This window comes from Octopus bimaculoides, chromosome 9 (genome assembly GCF_046866305.1).
Source record: "Octopus bimaculoides isolate indiv1 chromosome 9, ASM4686630v1, whole genome shotgun sequence".
NCBI lineage: Eukaryota > Metazoa > Mollusca > Cephalopoda > Octopoda > Octopodidae > Octopus > Octopus bimaculoides.
The window spans coordinates 83,190,659-83,210,658 of NC_142936.1; the positions used below are offsets into that span (position 1 = coordinate 83,190,659).

The 20,000-nt window shown below is 36.2% G+C and overlaps 1 protein-coding gene across 1 annotated transcript in view; it reads left to right on the plus strand.

Moving 5' to 3' along the window:
* LOC106877707 (rho GTPase-activating protein 12) overlaps positions 1-17,446 on the plus strand; it is a 36,534-nt gene extending 19,088 nt beyond the window's left edge. The window contains exons 6-11 of the mRNA XM_014926663.3: positions 618-753; positions 3,220-3,342; positions 12,292-12,471; positions 14,302-14,442; positions 16,212-16,326; positions 17,000-17,446. Of these exons, the coding sequence (XP_014782149.3) occupies positions 618-753; positions 3,220-3,342; positions 12,292-12,471; positions 14,302-14,442; positions 16,212-16,326; positions 17,000-17,168 (864 nt within the window). The 3' untranslated portion in view covers positions 17,169-17,446. The remainder of the gene's footprint in view (positions 1-617; positions 754-3,219; positions 3,343-12,291; positions 12,472-14,301; positions 14,443-16,211; positions 16,327-16,999) is intronic.
* Positions 17,447-20,000: the final 2,554 nt, after the last annotated feature.

The following is a 20,000-nucleotide window of genomic DNA, read 5'->3' on the forward strand; positions in this document are numbered from 1 at the left end:
ATATATATATATATATATATATATATATATATATATATATATATATATATATATATATATATATATATATATATATATTTATATATATATATATATATATATATTTATATATATATATATATATATATTTATATATACATATATATTTATATATATACATATATATTTATATATATATATATATATATATTTATATATACATATATATTATATATATACATATATATTTATATATATACATATATATTTATATATATATATATATATATATTTATATATATATATATATATATATATATTTATATATTAAACATTTATTTCTATTTCAGTTGCCAATGAAATGATGAGTATTTATTATACAAACATTTTATAAATCCGTTATGGAAGCATATCTACAATGTCTCTCTGTCTATCAATCCACCACTTCCCTCTTTACATACATACATATATATATATATATATATATATATATGAGAGAGAGAGAGAGAGAGAGAGAGAAAGAGAGAGATTGTTTGATAGATAGATAGATAGATAGATAAATGTCGTGTGTGTGTATACATCCTGTCACCTTAATTATAGAGAAACCATTGAGTCATGTTTGTTATTTTTCTATTCAGCCTACACAGGAAGATAGTTGGTCGCAGTCAAGTTCCACAAATCAACAGCAACACTCTCCTGACGCAAGCCAGAAAAGTCCGAAAGGAACATCAAAAGAGACCAAACTATTGTTCCCCAGCAGAATGAAAGGACGAGGTCAGTTGTAATCTCAGATCAACTTTTTTGTTTTATTGTCTAGATTATTCTTCTGTCCAAACACATGGGTGTAAAATGTTGATAAAACCTGTAGAGACATGGATTAGCATTTTGATCAGATGTTTGATTCCATTTCTGCTTCATTGCGAGTTATTGAAATAAGGAAGGTTGCTTCCACTGACCATTGCAAGTTTTATCAGACATGTGAAAGTAGTGTGTTTCAAGTTTATTTTGACTGTTTAGCATTTAGATTACTCTGGCAAATATTATGTTTATATATTCACATTATTTTGAATTACTCATGCATTCTCTCATAGCTTTGAGATTTTAGTGCTGTGACTATTTTTGGAATGATATTGTAGTGTAGGTGTGAGGGGCTAGATCTGGCCACTTTGAATAGTAAGCAGGAAGAATACTTGGGCTGGATATGGCTGATGTAAATGCTAAAGGGTTAAATATTTAGGTCAGTGAGTTTGTGTGTGTGTGTGTAATGGTGGTGGTGGTGGGGGGTAGTTCCAAGGTGGCAGTTGTGAGGAGGAACTGTTGGATAAAGTATTCAATGTGAGGTGGGAGGGAAGCAGGCGAGAGCTCCAGTAAAGGAATAAGAAGGCAAAATATTTCCTGGTTGTTGATTTGCTGATGTTCAGGTTTGCTATTTGCTACATCTATATCACAAGTCTGGAAGAGTCTGTCCCACTTTTGGGTGTGTGTCCCACTTTTGGGTAGCTGTCCCACTTTTGAGTGTCTGTCCCACTTTTGGGTGTCTGTCACACTTTTTGACACACTTTGGATACGGGTGCCTTTAGCCAGCTTTGCTTTGCTTCATGTACTGCAAACCAGGCTCCTAACTGGGCTTATCATGACCTCATAATACATCAACATCTTTTACTCTTCTTTAGGTGCTGAAAGCTAAAACTTAGCCATTTGAGTAATTCTCTTTCCTTTTCTCCAAATAATTTGCTTTCATTCATTTCCGAACTGGATGGGCAGATAACAACAAGCCAGCCAACACTAAAAATCTCTTGTGAGACTTCTACATCATGAACCTAAAGAGACCCAGAGTAATAGGTTGAAACATGTTGTACCTAATAAAAGTTTAATATGAAATTTCACAGTATATAATATATAAATATATGATTTAGAGAAAAGAACCAAAGTTCATGAACTCTTCCATGAAAATCCTCACTCACATATAGAAAAAAATTATATAAATTATATGTTAAATTCAAATTACGATAAACATAAACAAACAAACGAAGTTTGCTTTTAGAAGCGTTGAGATGTCTTAGAAAGTTAAAGAAGTGATTTTAAATTCTCAAACGCAGGATAATGCTAATAATATAGCCTGAACAGGATAAGCTACCCCTATTTTGCAGAAAAAAGTGTTGGCAGCCAGATATTTTTTTTGTGTGTCAGGGAAGAGTCATTCTGTTTTAATGCCTTATTAATTAACACACTCACTGATTTTGATTTCCACTCATTTACTTATTTATTTTTTCTAAAATTTTCATTGCTTCTTGCAACCTCTTCAATAGTCGTTGACTCTGTCTGTTATCAGAGTTGCATTCTTTTTGTTTGTTTGTGCACATGTGTGTGTGTCAGTGGGCATGTGTATACACGTGTATGTGTGTGTAATATACACACATACATACATACATGCATATATATATATATTGGGGCCTGGTGCAGCCTCCTGGCTTCCTAGACCCCAGTTGAACCGTCCAACCCATGCCAGCATGGAAAACGGACATTAAACGATGATGATGATGATGATATATATATATATATATATATATATATATATATATACATACACATACACACTGACGCACACACATGTGCACAAACAAACAAAAAGATCGCAGCTCTGATAATGGACAGAGTAGGCAGCTATTGAAGAGATTGCAAGAAGCAATGAAAATTTTAGAAAAATAAATAAGTAAATGAATGGAAATCAAACCAGTGAGTGTGATAATTAATAAGGCATTAAATCAGAATGACTCTCCCCAGATACAATAAAATATGTTTCAAAACACGAATTCACATAAAGAATCTTGCAACCCAAATACAAAAACGAAATATATATATATATATATATATATATATATATATATAGAAACAGCTGGGTACAATTTAATGCCATAAAGAAAAATTCAATCGTCACTAAATGTAACTAAGGGTGCCGAGACACCTACATTGCTAGAAATAGGAGTTAAATACTCCTTGTGAGTGCAAATGTATACACATGCATTGAGAAGGGAAGAAACCTCCTTATGACCAAATCGAAAATCTTTCATACACTCACACACATACACACACACAGAAAATTCCATCCATGTGAGCATACAAAAGTGGACAATATAATGATGATGAAGATAGTAGTTTAATACCCCCTCCTCACACACAGACGTGTATGCAACATCCAGGTCGTCTAACTTATGTTGACCAAAACATTTTTTATTACAGCTCTGTCTACGAGACGGCAAAAAGGAAAAGATGATGAAAAGATGACAATTCGAGAAAAACTAACCAATCTTTTAACTGGTCGTCCAACAATGGAGTCTCTTGAAGCCAAAGGAATCCTAAAAAGTATGTCTTTTATCAAATATGTTGCTTCCATATGAGCATGTATACACACACAAACACATGCACACAAGCACAACACACACACAGACATGCATAAATAACACACACAGAAGCTCAACACACATACACACTCAAGGTAGTACATACTCATCACAACATGCAAACACAACGCACACAAGATACACACACACACAAGCACAAGACACACACACGCAATGCATGCTCACACACAAACAACACACACACACCCACACACACAAACACAGCACACATACACAAACACAACACTCACACACAAGCACAACACACACAAACACAACGTACACAAACATGACACACACACACATATACAAATACATAAGCAACATACACAAACACAACACACACACACAAACACAAATATAACACACACACAACACCCACACAAACATCACAAACACAACACACACACACTCACACAAACACAACACAAACATACGACACACACACACACTCGCACATCACACACAAACACCACACACAGATGCACAAACATAATGCACACACACACACACACACACACACAGAAACAATGCACACAAACACACACACAAACAATGCACACACACGCACACACATAAATAACACGCACACAAACACAACACACAAGCAACACACACACATACACTAACACAATCCACACATACACACAAACACAAACAACACACACACACAGACACAACACACAAACATAACACACAAAAACATATAAACATACAAATGAGTTTTTTTGTTGATGATGGCAGTGGAGTGATACATGTTTTGTAAGTCAGAAAATAAGCCACATCCGTGTGTGTGGGGGGGGGGGGGGAATAGGAAGGAGATTCTAACTAAACTGAGTTAACCATCTAAAAGTGTAAAGCGCTCGGTACCAGGATGTAGAATAGGTTGTAAAGTCTGTTTTAACTACAATATATTAAATTCCGTTAAAGCAATTATTAACATCATGTTTTACTAATTATCGAGCATTCACTGTTATATGAAACCATTTATATGTCTGATTCTTTTGTTACTTTTTACTTGTTTATTTCCTTGCTGTTATGAGTTAGATGAATACTTGTTACTGCGGCATTGTTTTACAGCGCTTGCAAAGGCCTGTTGATGCAAGTGAAATCGAAATCGAACTAAATTCGACGACTGGCACCCATGCCAATGTCATCTCCTTCATTGGACACTAAACTCGGCTTGCGAAGACCTGTTGTGGCAAGCGAAAGCGAAATCGTGATGGCACCTGTGCCCAGCATCGCCTTCCTGGCATGTGTAAAGACATTCGAGCAAGATCATTGCCAGTGCCGCTGGACTAGCTCCTGTGCAGGGGGCACGTAAAATACACCATTTTGCGCATGGCCGTTGCCAATACCGCCTGACTAGCCTTCGTGCCGGTGGCAAGTAAAAGCACCCACTACACTCTCAGAGTGGTTGGCATTAGGAAGGGCATCCAGCTGTAGAAACTTGCCACAACTCTTGTAGTAGCCTTTAAAACTTTCTGTTTGCATATCAGTAAATAAGGATTCTTTCTATATAGATAGCAAGATCACCCTATAAGTCGAAGGGCTGGCATGTGACCCCATTCCCAACTGAAGTTGGCTGTTGTGGCTTTCCATCTAGATTAGAGTCTGTCTGTCTGTCTGTCTGTCTGTCTGTCTGTCTGTCTCTTTATCTCTCTCTCTCTCTCTCTCTCTCTCTCTCTCTCTCTCTCTCTCTCTCTCTCTATGTGGCCAGGTAACCATGTACTTTCCCTACAGCAAGACACCTGTTTCTATCTCTCTGTTACATTATAACCTTTCACCATCTGATATAAGAACCCCTCCTCCAATGCTCCCTCTCCACTCAATGGATCTTTGTCTTGCAAGTTACTTGGTGACCTTGCCAGTGCTGGCGCCACTTAAAAAGCATCCAGTCCAGACTGTAGAGTGGTTGGTGTTTGGAAGGGCATCCAGCTGTAAAAACCATGCCAAACTGACCTTGGTTGTGCATGTGCCATGTAAAAAGCAATCAGTCCTCTCTGCTGGATGTTTGGTGTTAGGAAGGGCATCCAGCTGTAAAAACCCTGCCAAAACAAACACAGAAGTCTGGTGCAGGCTCCTGCCTGGCCAGCTCCTGTCAAACTGTCCAACCCATGCCAGCAAGGAAGGCAGACATTAAATGATGATGATGATGATGATGATTAGTGTGCTATTTCCTGCGGAAGACAGGTCTGGAACCCAGACAACTGAAGAAAGCCACCAAGGATATAGGTATAGCAGTTGAAACTAGCTCAAGATGGCTATGGTTGATAAGAGCCTGCAAGTGGAACCCTTCCATAGATGAATTCTAGCTCAGTCCTCACTGCCCCACTCAGGTGAAGCATACCAGCTAAGGAGTGAAATGCTTGTTACCCTGATATATCCGCTGGTAATACAGAAAGCTTTCCAGCATTGCACTGGATTTAGATGAGCTTGCGAAACCTCTGAGTAGTTTCCGCAGTTTCTGTGTGGAGTAAAGCATCGCTGATATTTATTTCTCCTCGTTTATTTCACCTAGTGAATGATTATTGAGAAGGATAGCTCTAAAAGTCACAATATTACAATATTACATTCATAACTCTTAAATAAGAGATAGCAAACAGTTTAATTGGTGGTGGTGAACATTCTGTGGAAATCAATTATAAACTGATCTATAATAGTTTTATGATTGATCCTTTTAACTCAGCTGGGTTAAAAATCTTGTTGATTTAACCCTTTTGCGCCCTGATTCCTCTGTCAAATGTAATGCTTATTTATTCTTATTGTTTTGAATTAATCCTGCATTATCTTAGAGCTGTGAGATTTTGATGATGTGATTAGAATGATATCGTAGAGTTGGTGTCAGAGGCTGTATCCAGCCAGTGTAAATGCTAGAGTTGAGACATAAGTGTCTACTATTTGGGTGATGAAGTTTGGAATGGTCCACGATTGCAATAAATTATTATTTACTAGAGCTTAAATGAACTTGATCTCAGTTGATGGTTGTAAAAAGAACTTTCTTTAAAATTCAATAAATGGAATGTTTGATAAATCAGATTTTCATTGGTATGTAAAAATTAATCTACATGTAAGTTTGTAAATTAATATTTTCATAACATTTCTGAACATATTCTAATGTTAAATTTGTGACATAAGGTTTGCATTAGAGATGTAGTGACATATTTTAGAAAACTTCAGATTCAATTAGCTGGTTAATCCTGGAATTAACCTAATTCTACAAGTTTTTAGTTTGATATTAAATTTTGTGTGGTCTGCTTTTATTTGGGTCTGGGATTCAATTTTATTTTGAACATTTCAGTCTTTTACTCTTTTGCAATAAACCAAAAGATTAACCAGAAATATACGGTAATTTAATGAATTTTTTGAGGATGTTAAATTAATCTTTTCCTGCGTCCATTAGAAGTTTACGCAAACAATTTCATCTCAGATGGTTGAACCTTGTGAAGAGAAATCCAAAATGAGTGGCATGCTGCTGTTCTGCAAAGGATCCATCCAATCTATGGAACAATGGATCCATAAAGGAAAATGATTCCCGGCTAATGAATGTATATGTGTTGTAATTTCTCTGTCTATATAATGTCAAGTCATTTCTGTGTGTACATGTGAAGCCATCTGCATAATGATCAGTTCAGTGTAATGTCTGATAATGGTTATTTAATGTTCTGCTACCTTATCAAACCATTCTTTTAACACACAGTAAACTCACCATGTTAAATCCACTGTCTTTAACAGTAATTATATTGAGTGGTTAGATTTCCCACTTGTTTAGTTGCAACAGTCAACTGCCAACTCTGCCGTAGTTGTATGTAGTTCTGTGTGTGTGTTATATCTGAGTTCTCTTGGTGTGTATGTGTCTGTGTGATTGTGTGTATGTACACAAAAAAACAAAAAATAGTTGACCTATGAAAAAGCTCAATTAACCATTTATGTCAAAGAAGGAGAAAGCTGTTGATTCTTCATGCTGGTTTGACTTGTCAGATTCGAAAGGGAAGGAGCTACATTTTTGTTCACACATTAAACAACCGGTATGTAGTTGGTGGCCTTTAAGTTGTATTGATTACACTCGGTGTAACCATGGCAATAACCGATTTCTACAGTGACCACCACTAGAATATGTAAACACTTAACACAGAATTAACAACCTAAACTAAATAGATCTTTGAAGGCACTGTATATGAAAGGTGTCAAGAAGGGTGTGGTGGCATAGAGGTTAAGTAGAAGTGAGTTACATTGTTGTCATCATAATCATCATCATCTTTTAATGTCTGTTTTCCATGCTGGCATGGGTTGGACAGTTTGATAGGAGCTGTCCAGCTGGTGAGCTGTACCAGACTCCAATTGCCTGGTTTGGCATGGTTTCTGCAACTGGATGCTCTTCCTAATGCCAACCACTTTACAGAGTGTAGTGGGTGCTTTCTTATGTTGCACTGGCACGAGTGCCTTATACGTGGTACTGGCCCAGATATCTTATACATGACACCTCATAGATGGTACCTCATACATGGTACAGGCATAGGAGTTTATGTGACACCAGCATGGTAGCTTTTTACATAATACTGGCTGCATTAAATATACCTCGCTATAGATATGTTAATTAACACCTTGTGTCCTTGGATAAGGCATTTAATTCAGTTTCCCTAATTAGATTAATTAGGGACCCTTTTTATACATTACTAGTACCCCCTACAGTGTTCCTTATCCTAATTCTGGAGAAGCAGAATGCGAATACTTGTTCTATGACCTTATAAAGAAATATTCTTAAATAAATTGAGCAGCTATGTGTGAAAGGGACAGAGTATTTGTGCAAGGTCAGTGTGCAATGATGTTGTTTTATGGTTTTGAATGAAACCTTAGTGAGGATGATAATTGTCTCTTCAAAGTTATTTCAGTTGCAGTTTTACTCACAACTCATTTTCATAACTGAGCGAATGTTTGTACAGAAGAGTGGGTCTTTAAATATGAATGTTGTATAGTGTGTCTCATTGTAGTGAGGTGTGCACATGTCTTTGTCGCATTCTAATGATAGCAATGTATCCTTATTTCTTGTGCCACACTGTCTTTGTGACGTTGTGTACACTGGTTTTGATGTCACATTCAACCATGGTTTTCCAGGCAAGTTGGTATCAAAAGGGTGAATGAGATTTTTGGAACAGCTATCTGAATAAGTCATTAAAATTAGACATGTGGAAACTACCAGAAATGCCTCACATTTTCTAATCTCTCTCTCTCTCTCACTCACACACACACACACAAACACTCATATATATGTGTAACATAAAGAATATTGCATCACAAAGATTGGATAGGATTGGTATTCCATGCTAAGAGAAATTTCAGCCCTAGTCATTCATACTATCTTTCTGCTGACATTCTGCACTAAACACTTCATCCAGATCTTCCCAGAACTAGAACACACTGGAATTTCACACATCTGTATGATTGCTATAAGAAACCTATTATAGCCATTGATGGTTCTGTTTAAATTTCTAAGCACTAACACCAAACTTAAGATCTCTGTACACTATGATAATGCAACACGACATATGAGGTAGGGTGGCGAGTGGTGTCTGCAAATATGCAACTCTCCAGGCATGTGTTTAGACATGTGTTTTTGAGTTTGTATTATATATATAAACATTAATTAAAGCTTACACATGTCTATATATACGTCTCTGTATGTGTGTATACATGCATCTGTAACGCGCATGTGTATGTGTGTGTGAGATTGTTACTCCCACCACTTCTCATTGTCCTTTAGAATTCATCAGTGATTAATAAGATAAAACTATTTTTAATAGGATTATCAGCCTCTTCAAATGTGATTAATAACTTAATCTCCCTCCAAGGATAAACTTCAAACCAAAATCATTTTCCTTCCATCCGTTTTGGCTCTTTAAAAGATTTTCCTGGTTATTTAACAATTTAGTTTCATAATTGCCTTATGTTTTATGTTGACTGATAACACTGTTTCTGCAGTTCGTTGGAAGACATCGTACTGAGCAGTTGCTAACTCTGTACTACACTCATGGCTAATAATATTGACAATTATGGATATGGGCCTGCTCCTTCTGGCTGGATTTACCCTCAATTCTACCCAAATAATTATGTCAACTATCACGCAAATGCTTACATCTATGGGCAGAATTTCTCCCCAGTTCCCTATTGTAGTGAAACTTCTGTTCATAGCAACTGGCAATCTCCTGATTTAGAAGCAGTTTCTGAAAAACCAAGTGGAATATGTAAGTAGACAACTACTGGGAAATTCATATGCACATGTTCATAGATACATACATGTCTGTGTGTGCATATATGTACGTATGTATGTATGTAATGTATGTTTGTATGTATGTATCTGTGTATATGTATATGTATGTATGTATGTATAATTCAAAACAGTTTGATGTGACCCCATGCAACTTGAAGCTTTGTAAGCTTTTTAGAGAAATCTAGCTTGTCAGGCTCAGTTAGCTGAACCATATTATCATCATCATCATCATCATCATCATCGATTAACGTCCATTTTCCATGCTAGCATGGGTTGGACGATTTGACTGGGGACTGGCGAACCAGATGGCTACACCAGACTCCAGTCTGATCTGGCAGAGTTTCTACAGCTGGATGCCCCTCCTAACGCCAACCACTCCAAGAGTGTAGTGAGTGCCTTTTACATGCCACCGGCACAGGGGCCAGAGAAGGCTGGCAACGGCCATGATCAGTTGGTGCTTTTTATGCGCCACCGGCACGGAAGCCTGTCAAGGCGGCACTGGCATTGGCCACGTTCGGATAGTACTTTTTACATACCACTGGCACAAGAATCACAACTACAATTTCCATTTGATTTTGATTTTGATGTACATTCACACACACAGACACACACACACTCACACACACACACTCACACACACACACTCACACACACACACACTCACACTCACACACACACACACACACTCACACACACACACTCACACACACACACACTCACACTCACACACACACACACACACACACTCTTTTATGTATACGTTCATTATGTTACCCACTGTTGTGAGAATTCAGTCTCTTCCTTTCATGTGTGATCCTCACCCGTCACAATTTTACAATATTCTCTATAACACTGTGTTGTTACTCAGAGTACTGCCCCTCACCAATCACAACTCTTCAATATACTCTATGAAATACTGTTGTTATCCACAGTACAGTCCCACACCCCAAACAGTCAGCTCCAATGTTATTTGCTTTCCATATGAGTTTAACTGTTATTGTGTGCAAATCATCTGTTAATGTTGGTTATGTGCCTCTGCCTTATGCTTAGTGTAAAGTTATAAACAGTTAGCAAACAACTCAGAAAGAGCAGCTTGTGAAGAACAAAGTACAATGATATGGTATTAATTTAACACTAGTAAAGAGAATGGAGTGTCATGATGTTTTGGATGTAAATGTTTCTGATGAAAAAAAAGGGAATACAGAGAAAACTTGGGGGAAATGGAGACAGAGAGAAGCGGAGAGAATAGGACAAGAGCTAACATGGTACAGAGAGACTGGGCATTTTTTATTTACTTAAAATTACACGTGATATGCAGAGTAATAATCATTAGACTAAATGACATTTTGTGGAGAGAAAGTCAAGAGAGGCAAGTCTGAAATAAAAATCAGTTAATAATTGAATGAAGATTTATCTGCAGATGTGAGTCTGATCTTTAGTAATGCTGGGACAACTCTGAGTATGCTTCAGTCTTATTTGACCTCCTCAACAAAACACTCTCATCTGTAATTATTGAGCATAAGCTGACTGTTAGCTTTATAGAATTTCAATGAATATTGACAGGTTGGCAACTTAAATGAAAGACTGATAGGAAATTCTCTATGAAAACATAAAGTGGATGCTATTATAGCAAATTAAAGATTAATTAAAATTACAGCTGGAATGAAGGAAGAATGTCATTAACTTTAATGATTAATTTGGGTGAAGAGAGACAAGGAGGATCACTGTGTGTGTGTGTGTGTGGGGGGGGTGCTTGTGTACACGCGCGTGTGTGTATGAAGGCCATGATATCTGAGTAAGCTAAGTAGGCAAGTCTTACCAGATTAAAGCTATAAAAAGTAGAATACTGTTTCAACAAGTCATGTCTATTTGATGCCCAACATGAAAAATGAGTACAAAAACCATGATAAGGAGAAAGAGGAAATGATTTCCAATGCTTTATACAAATACTAACCTAATTATTTGTGTATATATGTATGTATAGTGGAGGCGCAATGGCCCAGTGGTTAGGGCAGCGGATTCGCAGTTTCAATTCCCAGACCGGGCGTTGTGAGTGTTTATTGAGCGAAAACACCTAAAGCTCCACAAGGTTCAGGCAGGGGATGGTGGCGAACCCTGCTGTACTCTTTCACCACAACTTTCTCTCACTCTTACTTCCTGTTTCTGTTGTGCCTGTATTTCAAAGGGTCAGCCTTGTCACACTGTGTCACGCTGAATATCCCCGAGAACTATGTTAAGGGTACACGTGTCTGTGGAGTGCTCAGCCACTTGCACGTTAATTTCACGAGCAAGCTGGTCTGTTGATCAGATCAACTGGAACCCTCGACATCGTAAGCAATGGAGTGCCAACAACATGTATGTATATAAATACATGTGCGCGTGATGGCCCTGTAGTTAAGAAGTTTGTTTCCTAACCACATGGTTTTGGGTTCAGTCCCTCTTTATCACCTTAAGCTGGTCTCTTCCTCTATTGCTCCAGATAGAAACTGAAACAGCCCATCATCTTTATATATATGTGTGTATGTATATATGTGTACATGTGACATAAGTATAAACATGTTTAATGAAACACACCTCAGTTTAATGTTAGAAAAAAACTATGTTTCTGCCAATATTATGACACTTTTCATTTGTTCTCCTCAGCTGATACAACGTTCGGTGCTCTCCTGAAGGATATTTGCAACAGAGATAACTCCGCAGTGCCAAACTTTGTAAAATTATGCATCAAGAGTATTGAAAACCGAGGACTTAAACAAGACGGTCTGTACCGAGTTAGTGGTAACCTCGCTGAAATACAGAAGCTGCGTCTTTCAGTAGACAACAGTAAGTACATTATTAGTTCATTTATTGCACTAACTGCTTCTGGTGATAACAGTAAGAAGCTGTTAGTGCAATAATCTGATAATCTAGCTTAAATGGTTTTCACATTTATTCTATAAACAGCATAAGAAGTTATTTTTGTTGTTTTTTGGGGTTTGTTTATGCAATATTTTCATTATGATAATTATTCCACTTCTCTTTACCCTTTGCCAAACTGTGTCCTCCTCTAAACACCCTCATATTATCCACTTGTACCCAGTTGTGGTTGTAATCCATCATCACCATCATTTAATGTCTGTTATCCATGCTGGCATGGGTAGGACATATGGACAGAAGCTGATCAGCCGAAGAGCTGTCCCAGGATCCAGTTGTCTATTTTGGCATGGTTTCTATGGCTGGATACCCTTCCTAATGCCAACCACTTTACAGAGTGTACTGGGTGCTTTATATGTGGCACTGGCACGGGTGATTTATAGGTGGCACTTCATGACCCTTACCACTACCACCACCATATCTCCCATTACTACCGCCATCGATACCACTCCATGAACACCAACTGCTAATCAAGGAATATGGTGACTCATCTATTAACGTTTATTTATTACCAAATAAGTGGCAAGCTGGCAAAAATGTTGGTGTGTGGACCAAAGGCTTAGCATCACTTCAAATGCAGCTGAGGTCGCCTTTGCCCTCCATCCTTTTGAGGTTGATAAACTAAGTGCCAGTCGAATACTAGGGTCGATGTAATCAACTATCCCCCTCTCACTAAATTTTAGGCCTTGTGCTTATAGTAAAAAAAGGATTGGGTGACCCCCTTCGGTCATGAATGACCATGGGATTGCAGCTATAAAGTTTCCCCTCCGAGGTACAAGTCCTGGCAAGGTTGTTTATGGAAGACCAGCAGTTGCCCATGCATACCAGCCTCCCTTCTCCATTCCACCGATGTTATCCAAGGGAAAGGCAAAGGCTGATACAGCTTGGCACCAGTGACATCACAATTGATTCTACAGCTGAGTGTACTGGAGCAACATGAAATAAAGTGCCTTGCTCAAGAACACAACACACAGCCTGGTCCAGGAATCGAACTCACAACCTCACGGATTGTAAGCTCAACACTCTAAACACCGAGTCATGCGCCTTCACACAATAAAATGGATTATTACCAAATAAAAGACATTAAAAAAAAATCTAGTTTTGGTGCCAGTTGAGCCTTCTGCCCCTGCCCACCCTTCCATCTGTATATTTTTGAGGATAGTCAACTTAACTTCACCTTCCCACTCACTATTCACAATTTTCTTAATTATTTTTAAGGCATGGTTGTGTGGAAAGAAGTTTGCTTCCTAACCACATGGTTCTGGGTTCAGTCTCACTGTGTGGTACCTTGGGCAAGTGTCTTCTTCTATAGCTCCGGGCTGACCAAAGCCTTGTGAGTGTATTTGAGAGATGAAAACTGAGAGAAGTTTGTGTCTGTGTTTGTCCCCCACCACCACTACCACCACTTGACAACTGGTGTTGGTTTGTGTACATCCCCATAACTTAGCAGTTCACCAAAAGACAGAATAAGTACCAGGCTTTAAAAAAATAAGCCTTGGGGTTGATACATTCAACTAAAGATTCTTCAGAGTGGTGCTCCAGCATGGCTGCAGTAGAATGACAGAAACAATTAATGATAAAAGAATTAAGCCTATGCGGCTTGTCTTGCACATATCCTGACCAATTCTATTTTTGTTGTCTTTTGGTGAAACGAAGGCGCCATATTATCATTTATTTATTTATCTAATTATTTTGTCTGAACTGACTTTAATTAATTATTTTTTTTGTTTTTCATTTCAGTTAATGCTAACAGTCGATTCAATTTGGATGATGAATGCTGGGATATTCACACATTAACTGGGGCCCTGAAACTCTTTTTCAGAGAACTGAAAGAGCCTTTGATTCCATTCAATAAGTTTGATAAACTAATGGAAATTGTCAGTAAGTGACTTTTTCAGTTGTATTATTGTTTTTTATATCATGGTGTATTATTTGATTAATTTTAATTCTGCATTAACAAGCTAAGTTGAACAGAATTTGGGTAATTGATATTTAGGACATAACACTTGCATAATCTACCTTATTTTACCAATTCTACTACTTCCTTTAATAACTATATGTCCTCTTCTTGTATGTATGCATGTGTGTATGTTCACTGGTTGTAAAAATGATCTCAGTGATGTTGTTTGCAAAAGGGTCCAAGTTGTGTGATAGACGGAGAAATTATTACCTCATTGGAAAACCACTAGCACTGCTGACAGGCTGCAGAAAATTCTGTCCCAATATACTTTCATGTGACCCATGCAAGCATAGAAAAGTAGATGACATTAAAATGATGGTGGTGGTGAAGATGAAGATGATCATACATCATCATCGTCTTTGTTTTACATCTGCTTCCTATGTTGGCATAAGTTGAGTGAGTCATCGCAGTTTGATTCGGTCATTATTCTGAATTATGACTTTGGGGCCAAGTTTTGTTCATATGTTCTTTTTTTGGCATGGTTTCAACAGCTGGAGGCTCTTCCTAAACCAGCCACTTAAATGATCATATTGAATTCATTTTATTGTAGCAACAGCACTGGTGGAGTTCTCTTGTACCCCACAACACAAGAGATTCTTCATTGGTCTCAGTGGTTCTCAGCCATTTTTCACCTATGGACCCATTTGATTCCTATTTCTTTGGGGTGGACCCTCATAGCCATTTGATGTTTAAGAAAATCCAATTCTACTTTTATAATGAAATGTTATTAGGAACTGTGTAAAGAAAGACTGTTAAAACATTTTGTGCATTGCAGAAGTATAACCAATTTATTGCATTAGTTTTAACAACAAAATTTTATATGAATCCCCAGGGGTCAATTGGGCCCTTGTTGAGAACCACTGGTCTATATTGTCCTCATTCATTATGAAGTCAACAGCTTGGGTGATTGGAAACAATGAATGAAAGTTAGAGGAAGGCAGAAGCAGATGAGAGTGGGGGGGTGCAGAGTCATTGGGGCGATTGTAGAAAGAAGGAGAAATGAGAGAGAGAGAGAGATGCAATCCCACCATTCAAGCCGTAAAAAGGAAGGAAGAAGAAACTTCTCTCTCTCTCACCACCATCTCCTATTTCAAATCATGAGAGATTTGTCTAAGAAATAAAGGCTTGACCTCAACATCAGCCATCATACAGAGGAGAAGGACCTACTGACCATCCTAACCAAAAGAATACGGTGCTGTTGGTGGTGATGGTAATGGTGAAAACATCACAGCTTTATTATTATATGTTGCTGAGTAATCTCCTGCTATCAAGAGTTCTTGAAGAACACAGTCTGATAATTTCACAGGCTTGAAATGGGTTAACTGAATCACTTCTTACATACTTTTCCATTTTGTTAGACATCACAGTCATCATAGTGAAAGAAGAAATTGTTTTTTCTCTGTCTTTTATACTTAGAGCACCAGAAAATGCCTTGTAATATTTAGTTATGGTTTTTTTTTTTACATTCTGAGTTCAAATCCTGCTGAGGTCAATTTTGTCTTTCATCCTTCGAGAGTTGATAAAGTACCAGTCAAGTACTGGGGGTTGATGGTATTGGCTGATCCTCCTCACTTCAAAATTACTGGCCTTGTACCTAAATTATAAAAATAATTCATTTCTTTTCTTGTTTCTGTGCTTTGCTATTTTCATTTGTAGTCTTTAATATTTCCTTTTAACATTGTTTTCACAGAAGCAGAAAGTGCTACAAAACGTGAAGAGAATTTAAGGAAATACAAAGAAATTATTCATAGCTTTCCCAAGTGCCACTTTGAGACACTTAAGATGCTGCTTCAACACCTTCTAAGGTCAGCATATTACTTTTTTATTTGATGTGTAACTTCTCTCTACAAGTTATTAAGAAATACACTGACCTAACCAAAATGAGGTTATCAAAAACTGTTGACTTAAAATATTTGAAATCTGAAATTTAGCTATAACTTAAATGTTCTTCATTTCTGGAGCCAGTTTTGTTAAATCTTTTGTCTCTTATCCTTTATTTTTTTTACTTGTTTTAGCCATTGGACTCCGGCCATGCTGGGGTACTGCCTTGAAGGGTGTTGTTAAATCAACCCCAATACTTATTTTTAAATTGGATACTTATTTTATTGGTCCCTTTTGGCATACAGTTACAGGGGATGTAAACAAACCAACACAATTTATCAAGCACACACACACACACACACTCACATGTGCGCACACATACACACACACACACGTCGAGCTTCTTTCAGTTTTCATTTGCCACATCCACTCACAAGGCTTTGGTTGGCCTGAGGCTTATAGTTGAAGACACTTGCCCAAAATGCCATTGCAGTGGGACTGAATCCAAAACTATGAGGTTGGGGAAGCAAATTTCTTAGCATGCAGCCGCATCTGCCTAATTTCTGTTACGATATTTTCATTCTTTGTATATCTTTCTATTGTATATTTTTCAATTTTTCAGTATTCACATCTAACAAATTCATATTTCCATTTCAGAGTAATAAAATTATCTGAACACAACCGAATGCTCACTCAAAACGTGGCTATTGTCTTTGGACCAACATTGATGTGGCCAGAACGGGAATTACACAATCTTGCCATTAGTATCACCTACCAGAGCCAAATTGTCCAATTTCTTCTTCAAAACTATGCAAGCATCTTTTGATACAATAACTTTGTAAAACCTGTCTAAGACTGGCCATAACCTGTTTTTTAGGTTAATCTTTTTGGCTGACATGACCCAACCATTCCAGCTTCTTTTCATGACAATACAGATTTGTGCAACATTTGTGTTTACATGGGGTGTAATATTGGAGGGAACTGTCTTTATTCTTGACAACACACACACAAAAAAAAAAAGGAAAAAAAAACCCTTTGTTTTCTCCAGAAAGTTTTGGACCAAAAAAAAAAGCAAAAAAAACCTATACAGTTATATCGAGTTCATTTACCTGAAAAGCAATTTTTTGTTTTTTTTTTAGTTGAAAATATTTCTTGGATATTTTTTTTGTTTTGTTTTTCAGGTGTGTTAAAGTTGCTAAATTATATTTTAATTACGGAATTTAAGTCAACATTTTAAAAATTCTTCTAGCCATTCCTCAATGGTATTTTCCTGTCTTTTATTATTAAAAATTTATTTTTGTATTTTCTTTTTCGTCTAAGGATATAGTAAATAATTTTATTTCTTCTTTATTTAAAATTCTGCGTAGAGACTTGCTGAAGACTGTAAGCTGATTGGCTTGCTGTGGAAGGGAGATAACCCTGGCTGTGTTCTTTATTGGATTTTGTGGTGATGCGTGGACAGGCAGCTGATAGCGAGACCATGTGTATGCATATATGTATGTATGATGTATATATATATATATATATATATATATATAAAATCATAAAATGACAAAATATTGTGTACACAATCTATAGCACTTCTATTTCCATTTTGTCATTTTATCAAATCTTTACAAACCAGATGCATATATATATAGACAGATAGATATATATGCATTAATGCACTTGTGTGTATGCACATATATATATGTTATATATGTGTATGGGTGCATGTTTGTGAAATCCCAGACACACATGCATGACATGCATTATAAGTTAGTTGTTTTACAGCTATTGTTTAGCTCTAGATCAACTTTGATCAAAAGCATTCCAGTCGTAACCATCCCCACTCCCCTTTTTTATACTTAGGACTGCATTGTCCGATGCTTCCTTCCAGATTTATGATGGTAGGATGTGATTTTGAGGGAATTTGGCTGCTATTACTTGCAGGTCGAGTGACTGCATAGAGCCCCCCTCCTACTCCCTCGATTTGCCAGTCTTGTTGCTCTGTTTGAAAGTGATTGATATTATTCAGTATCTTGAGATAATATCATAAATGAGCTTCTCATAAGGCAACACTATACAACTACAACTTTTCACATACTTTACTTCACATATTATACTTCACATATTATACTTCACATATTATACTTCATATACTCTACTTCATATATTCTATTTCATATTAAATTCCATAAGGTTTTCTATAAGATCTTTTGCTAGAATTACAACTTACCAACCTGTAAACTATTTCAAACACTCAAAACCTGCTGTCTTTTGATTAATTAGCATGTTTAAATTTATGTAATTCATCAGCTTATGTCTGTTCTTCTATTTCTAAAAAGCTACTGAACCATTCCTTTCAAAATATATTTCCTCTTGTACATATGTTTAAATGCAAATGTGTAGATGTTTAGTGTACCTACCTCTGTTTGTCGCTGATCTTACTTTAAAGTTAAATCTCCCTATATTTCTATGTGGATGCAATGTCAAAACTTTGGGTTGATTGCTGTCCATATCTCTGAGCACACAGTCTGTATATTCACCGATATATATATATAGACAGAAATACTGCCATATATGCACCTCTTATACAGATAAATAAATACTCATATAAACATGACTGTTTACCTGCACAGAGACATATTTTAGACAAGCTCCAACTTTACCACACATACAGACATAATATTAAAGACATATTTATGTACACATGTATGTTCTATGAATGTTGATTCATAGACACGTGTATGGTGACATGGGTATATTCATATACACATGTATGTTGTCTGGCTATGTAAAGTATAATAAATTTTGGATGGCATCTTCCACATTCAGCCCGTGTTTCAATTTGATTTTCGTCTTACAGTAAAATTTCTTCCATGATGGAAGTCAGCTGCTCCATGATCAGTCTTTCTCTGTTCACTCATTAATCTTTCATCATTTACTGGGAGCTAGTGAACTTCGTCTGTCATCAATCTCTTGATGACTGAGTTTATTCTAGTTTTTATGTTTAAACTGATATTCTTTTTTTACCCTCAATCAAGGAGCATTTTCATTTTTTTTTATCTTGTCTTTTGGCATCCCCAAATAAAATTATCAGATTTAAGAGTTTCCTGATGTAAAATATGATTGATGTCTGCTGATGTCCTCCATCTTGGAGTGTTGAGCGTTCAAATTGCAAGGCACTATCCTTTATTCTTCTTTATTCCAATTTTCTTTATAACTTAATCATAGTATGTGTGTATGAGAGTGTGTGTGTATGTATATAAATATATATACACACATATATAGATATATACATACATATATATCATATATATATATATATATATATATATATATATATACATATATATACACATGTATATAAAATTGTGTGCATATATATATGTATATACAATATTGTATGTATATATATAATATTGTATGTGGATATATATATATAATATTATATATACTATATATATATCTCTATATAATATAGTATATATATATATAATATATATATATATATTATATATAATATCGTATATATATTATATATAATATAGTATATATATTATATATAATATATATAATATAGTGTATATATTATATATATATAATATAGTGTATATATTATATATATATAATATAGTATATATATATATATATGTATATTATATATATAATATAT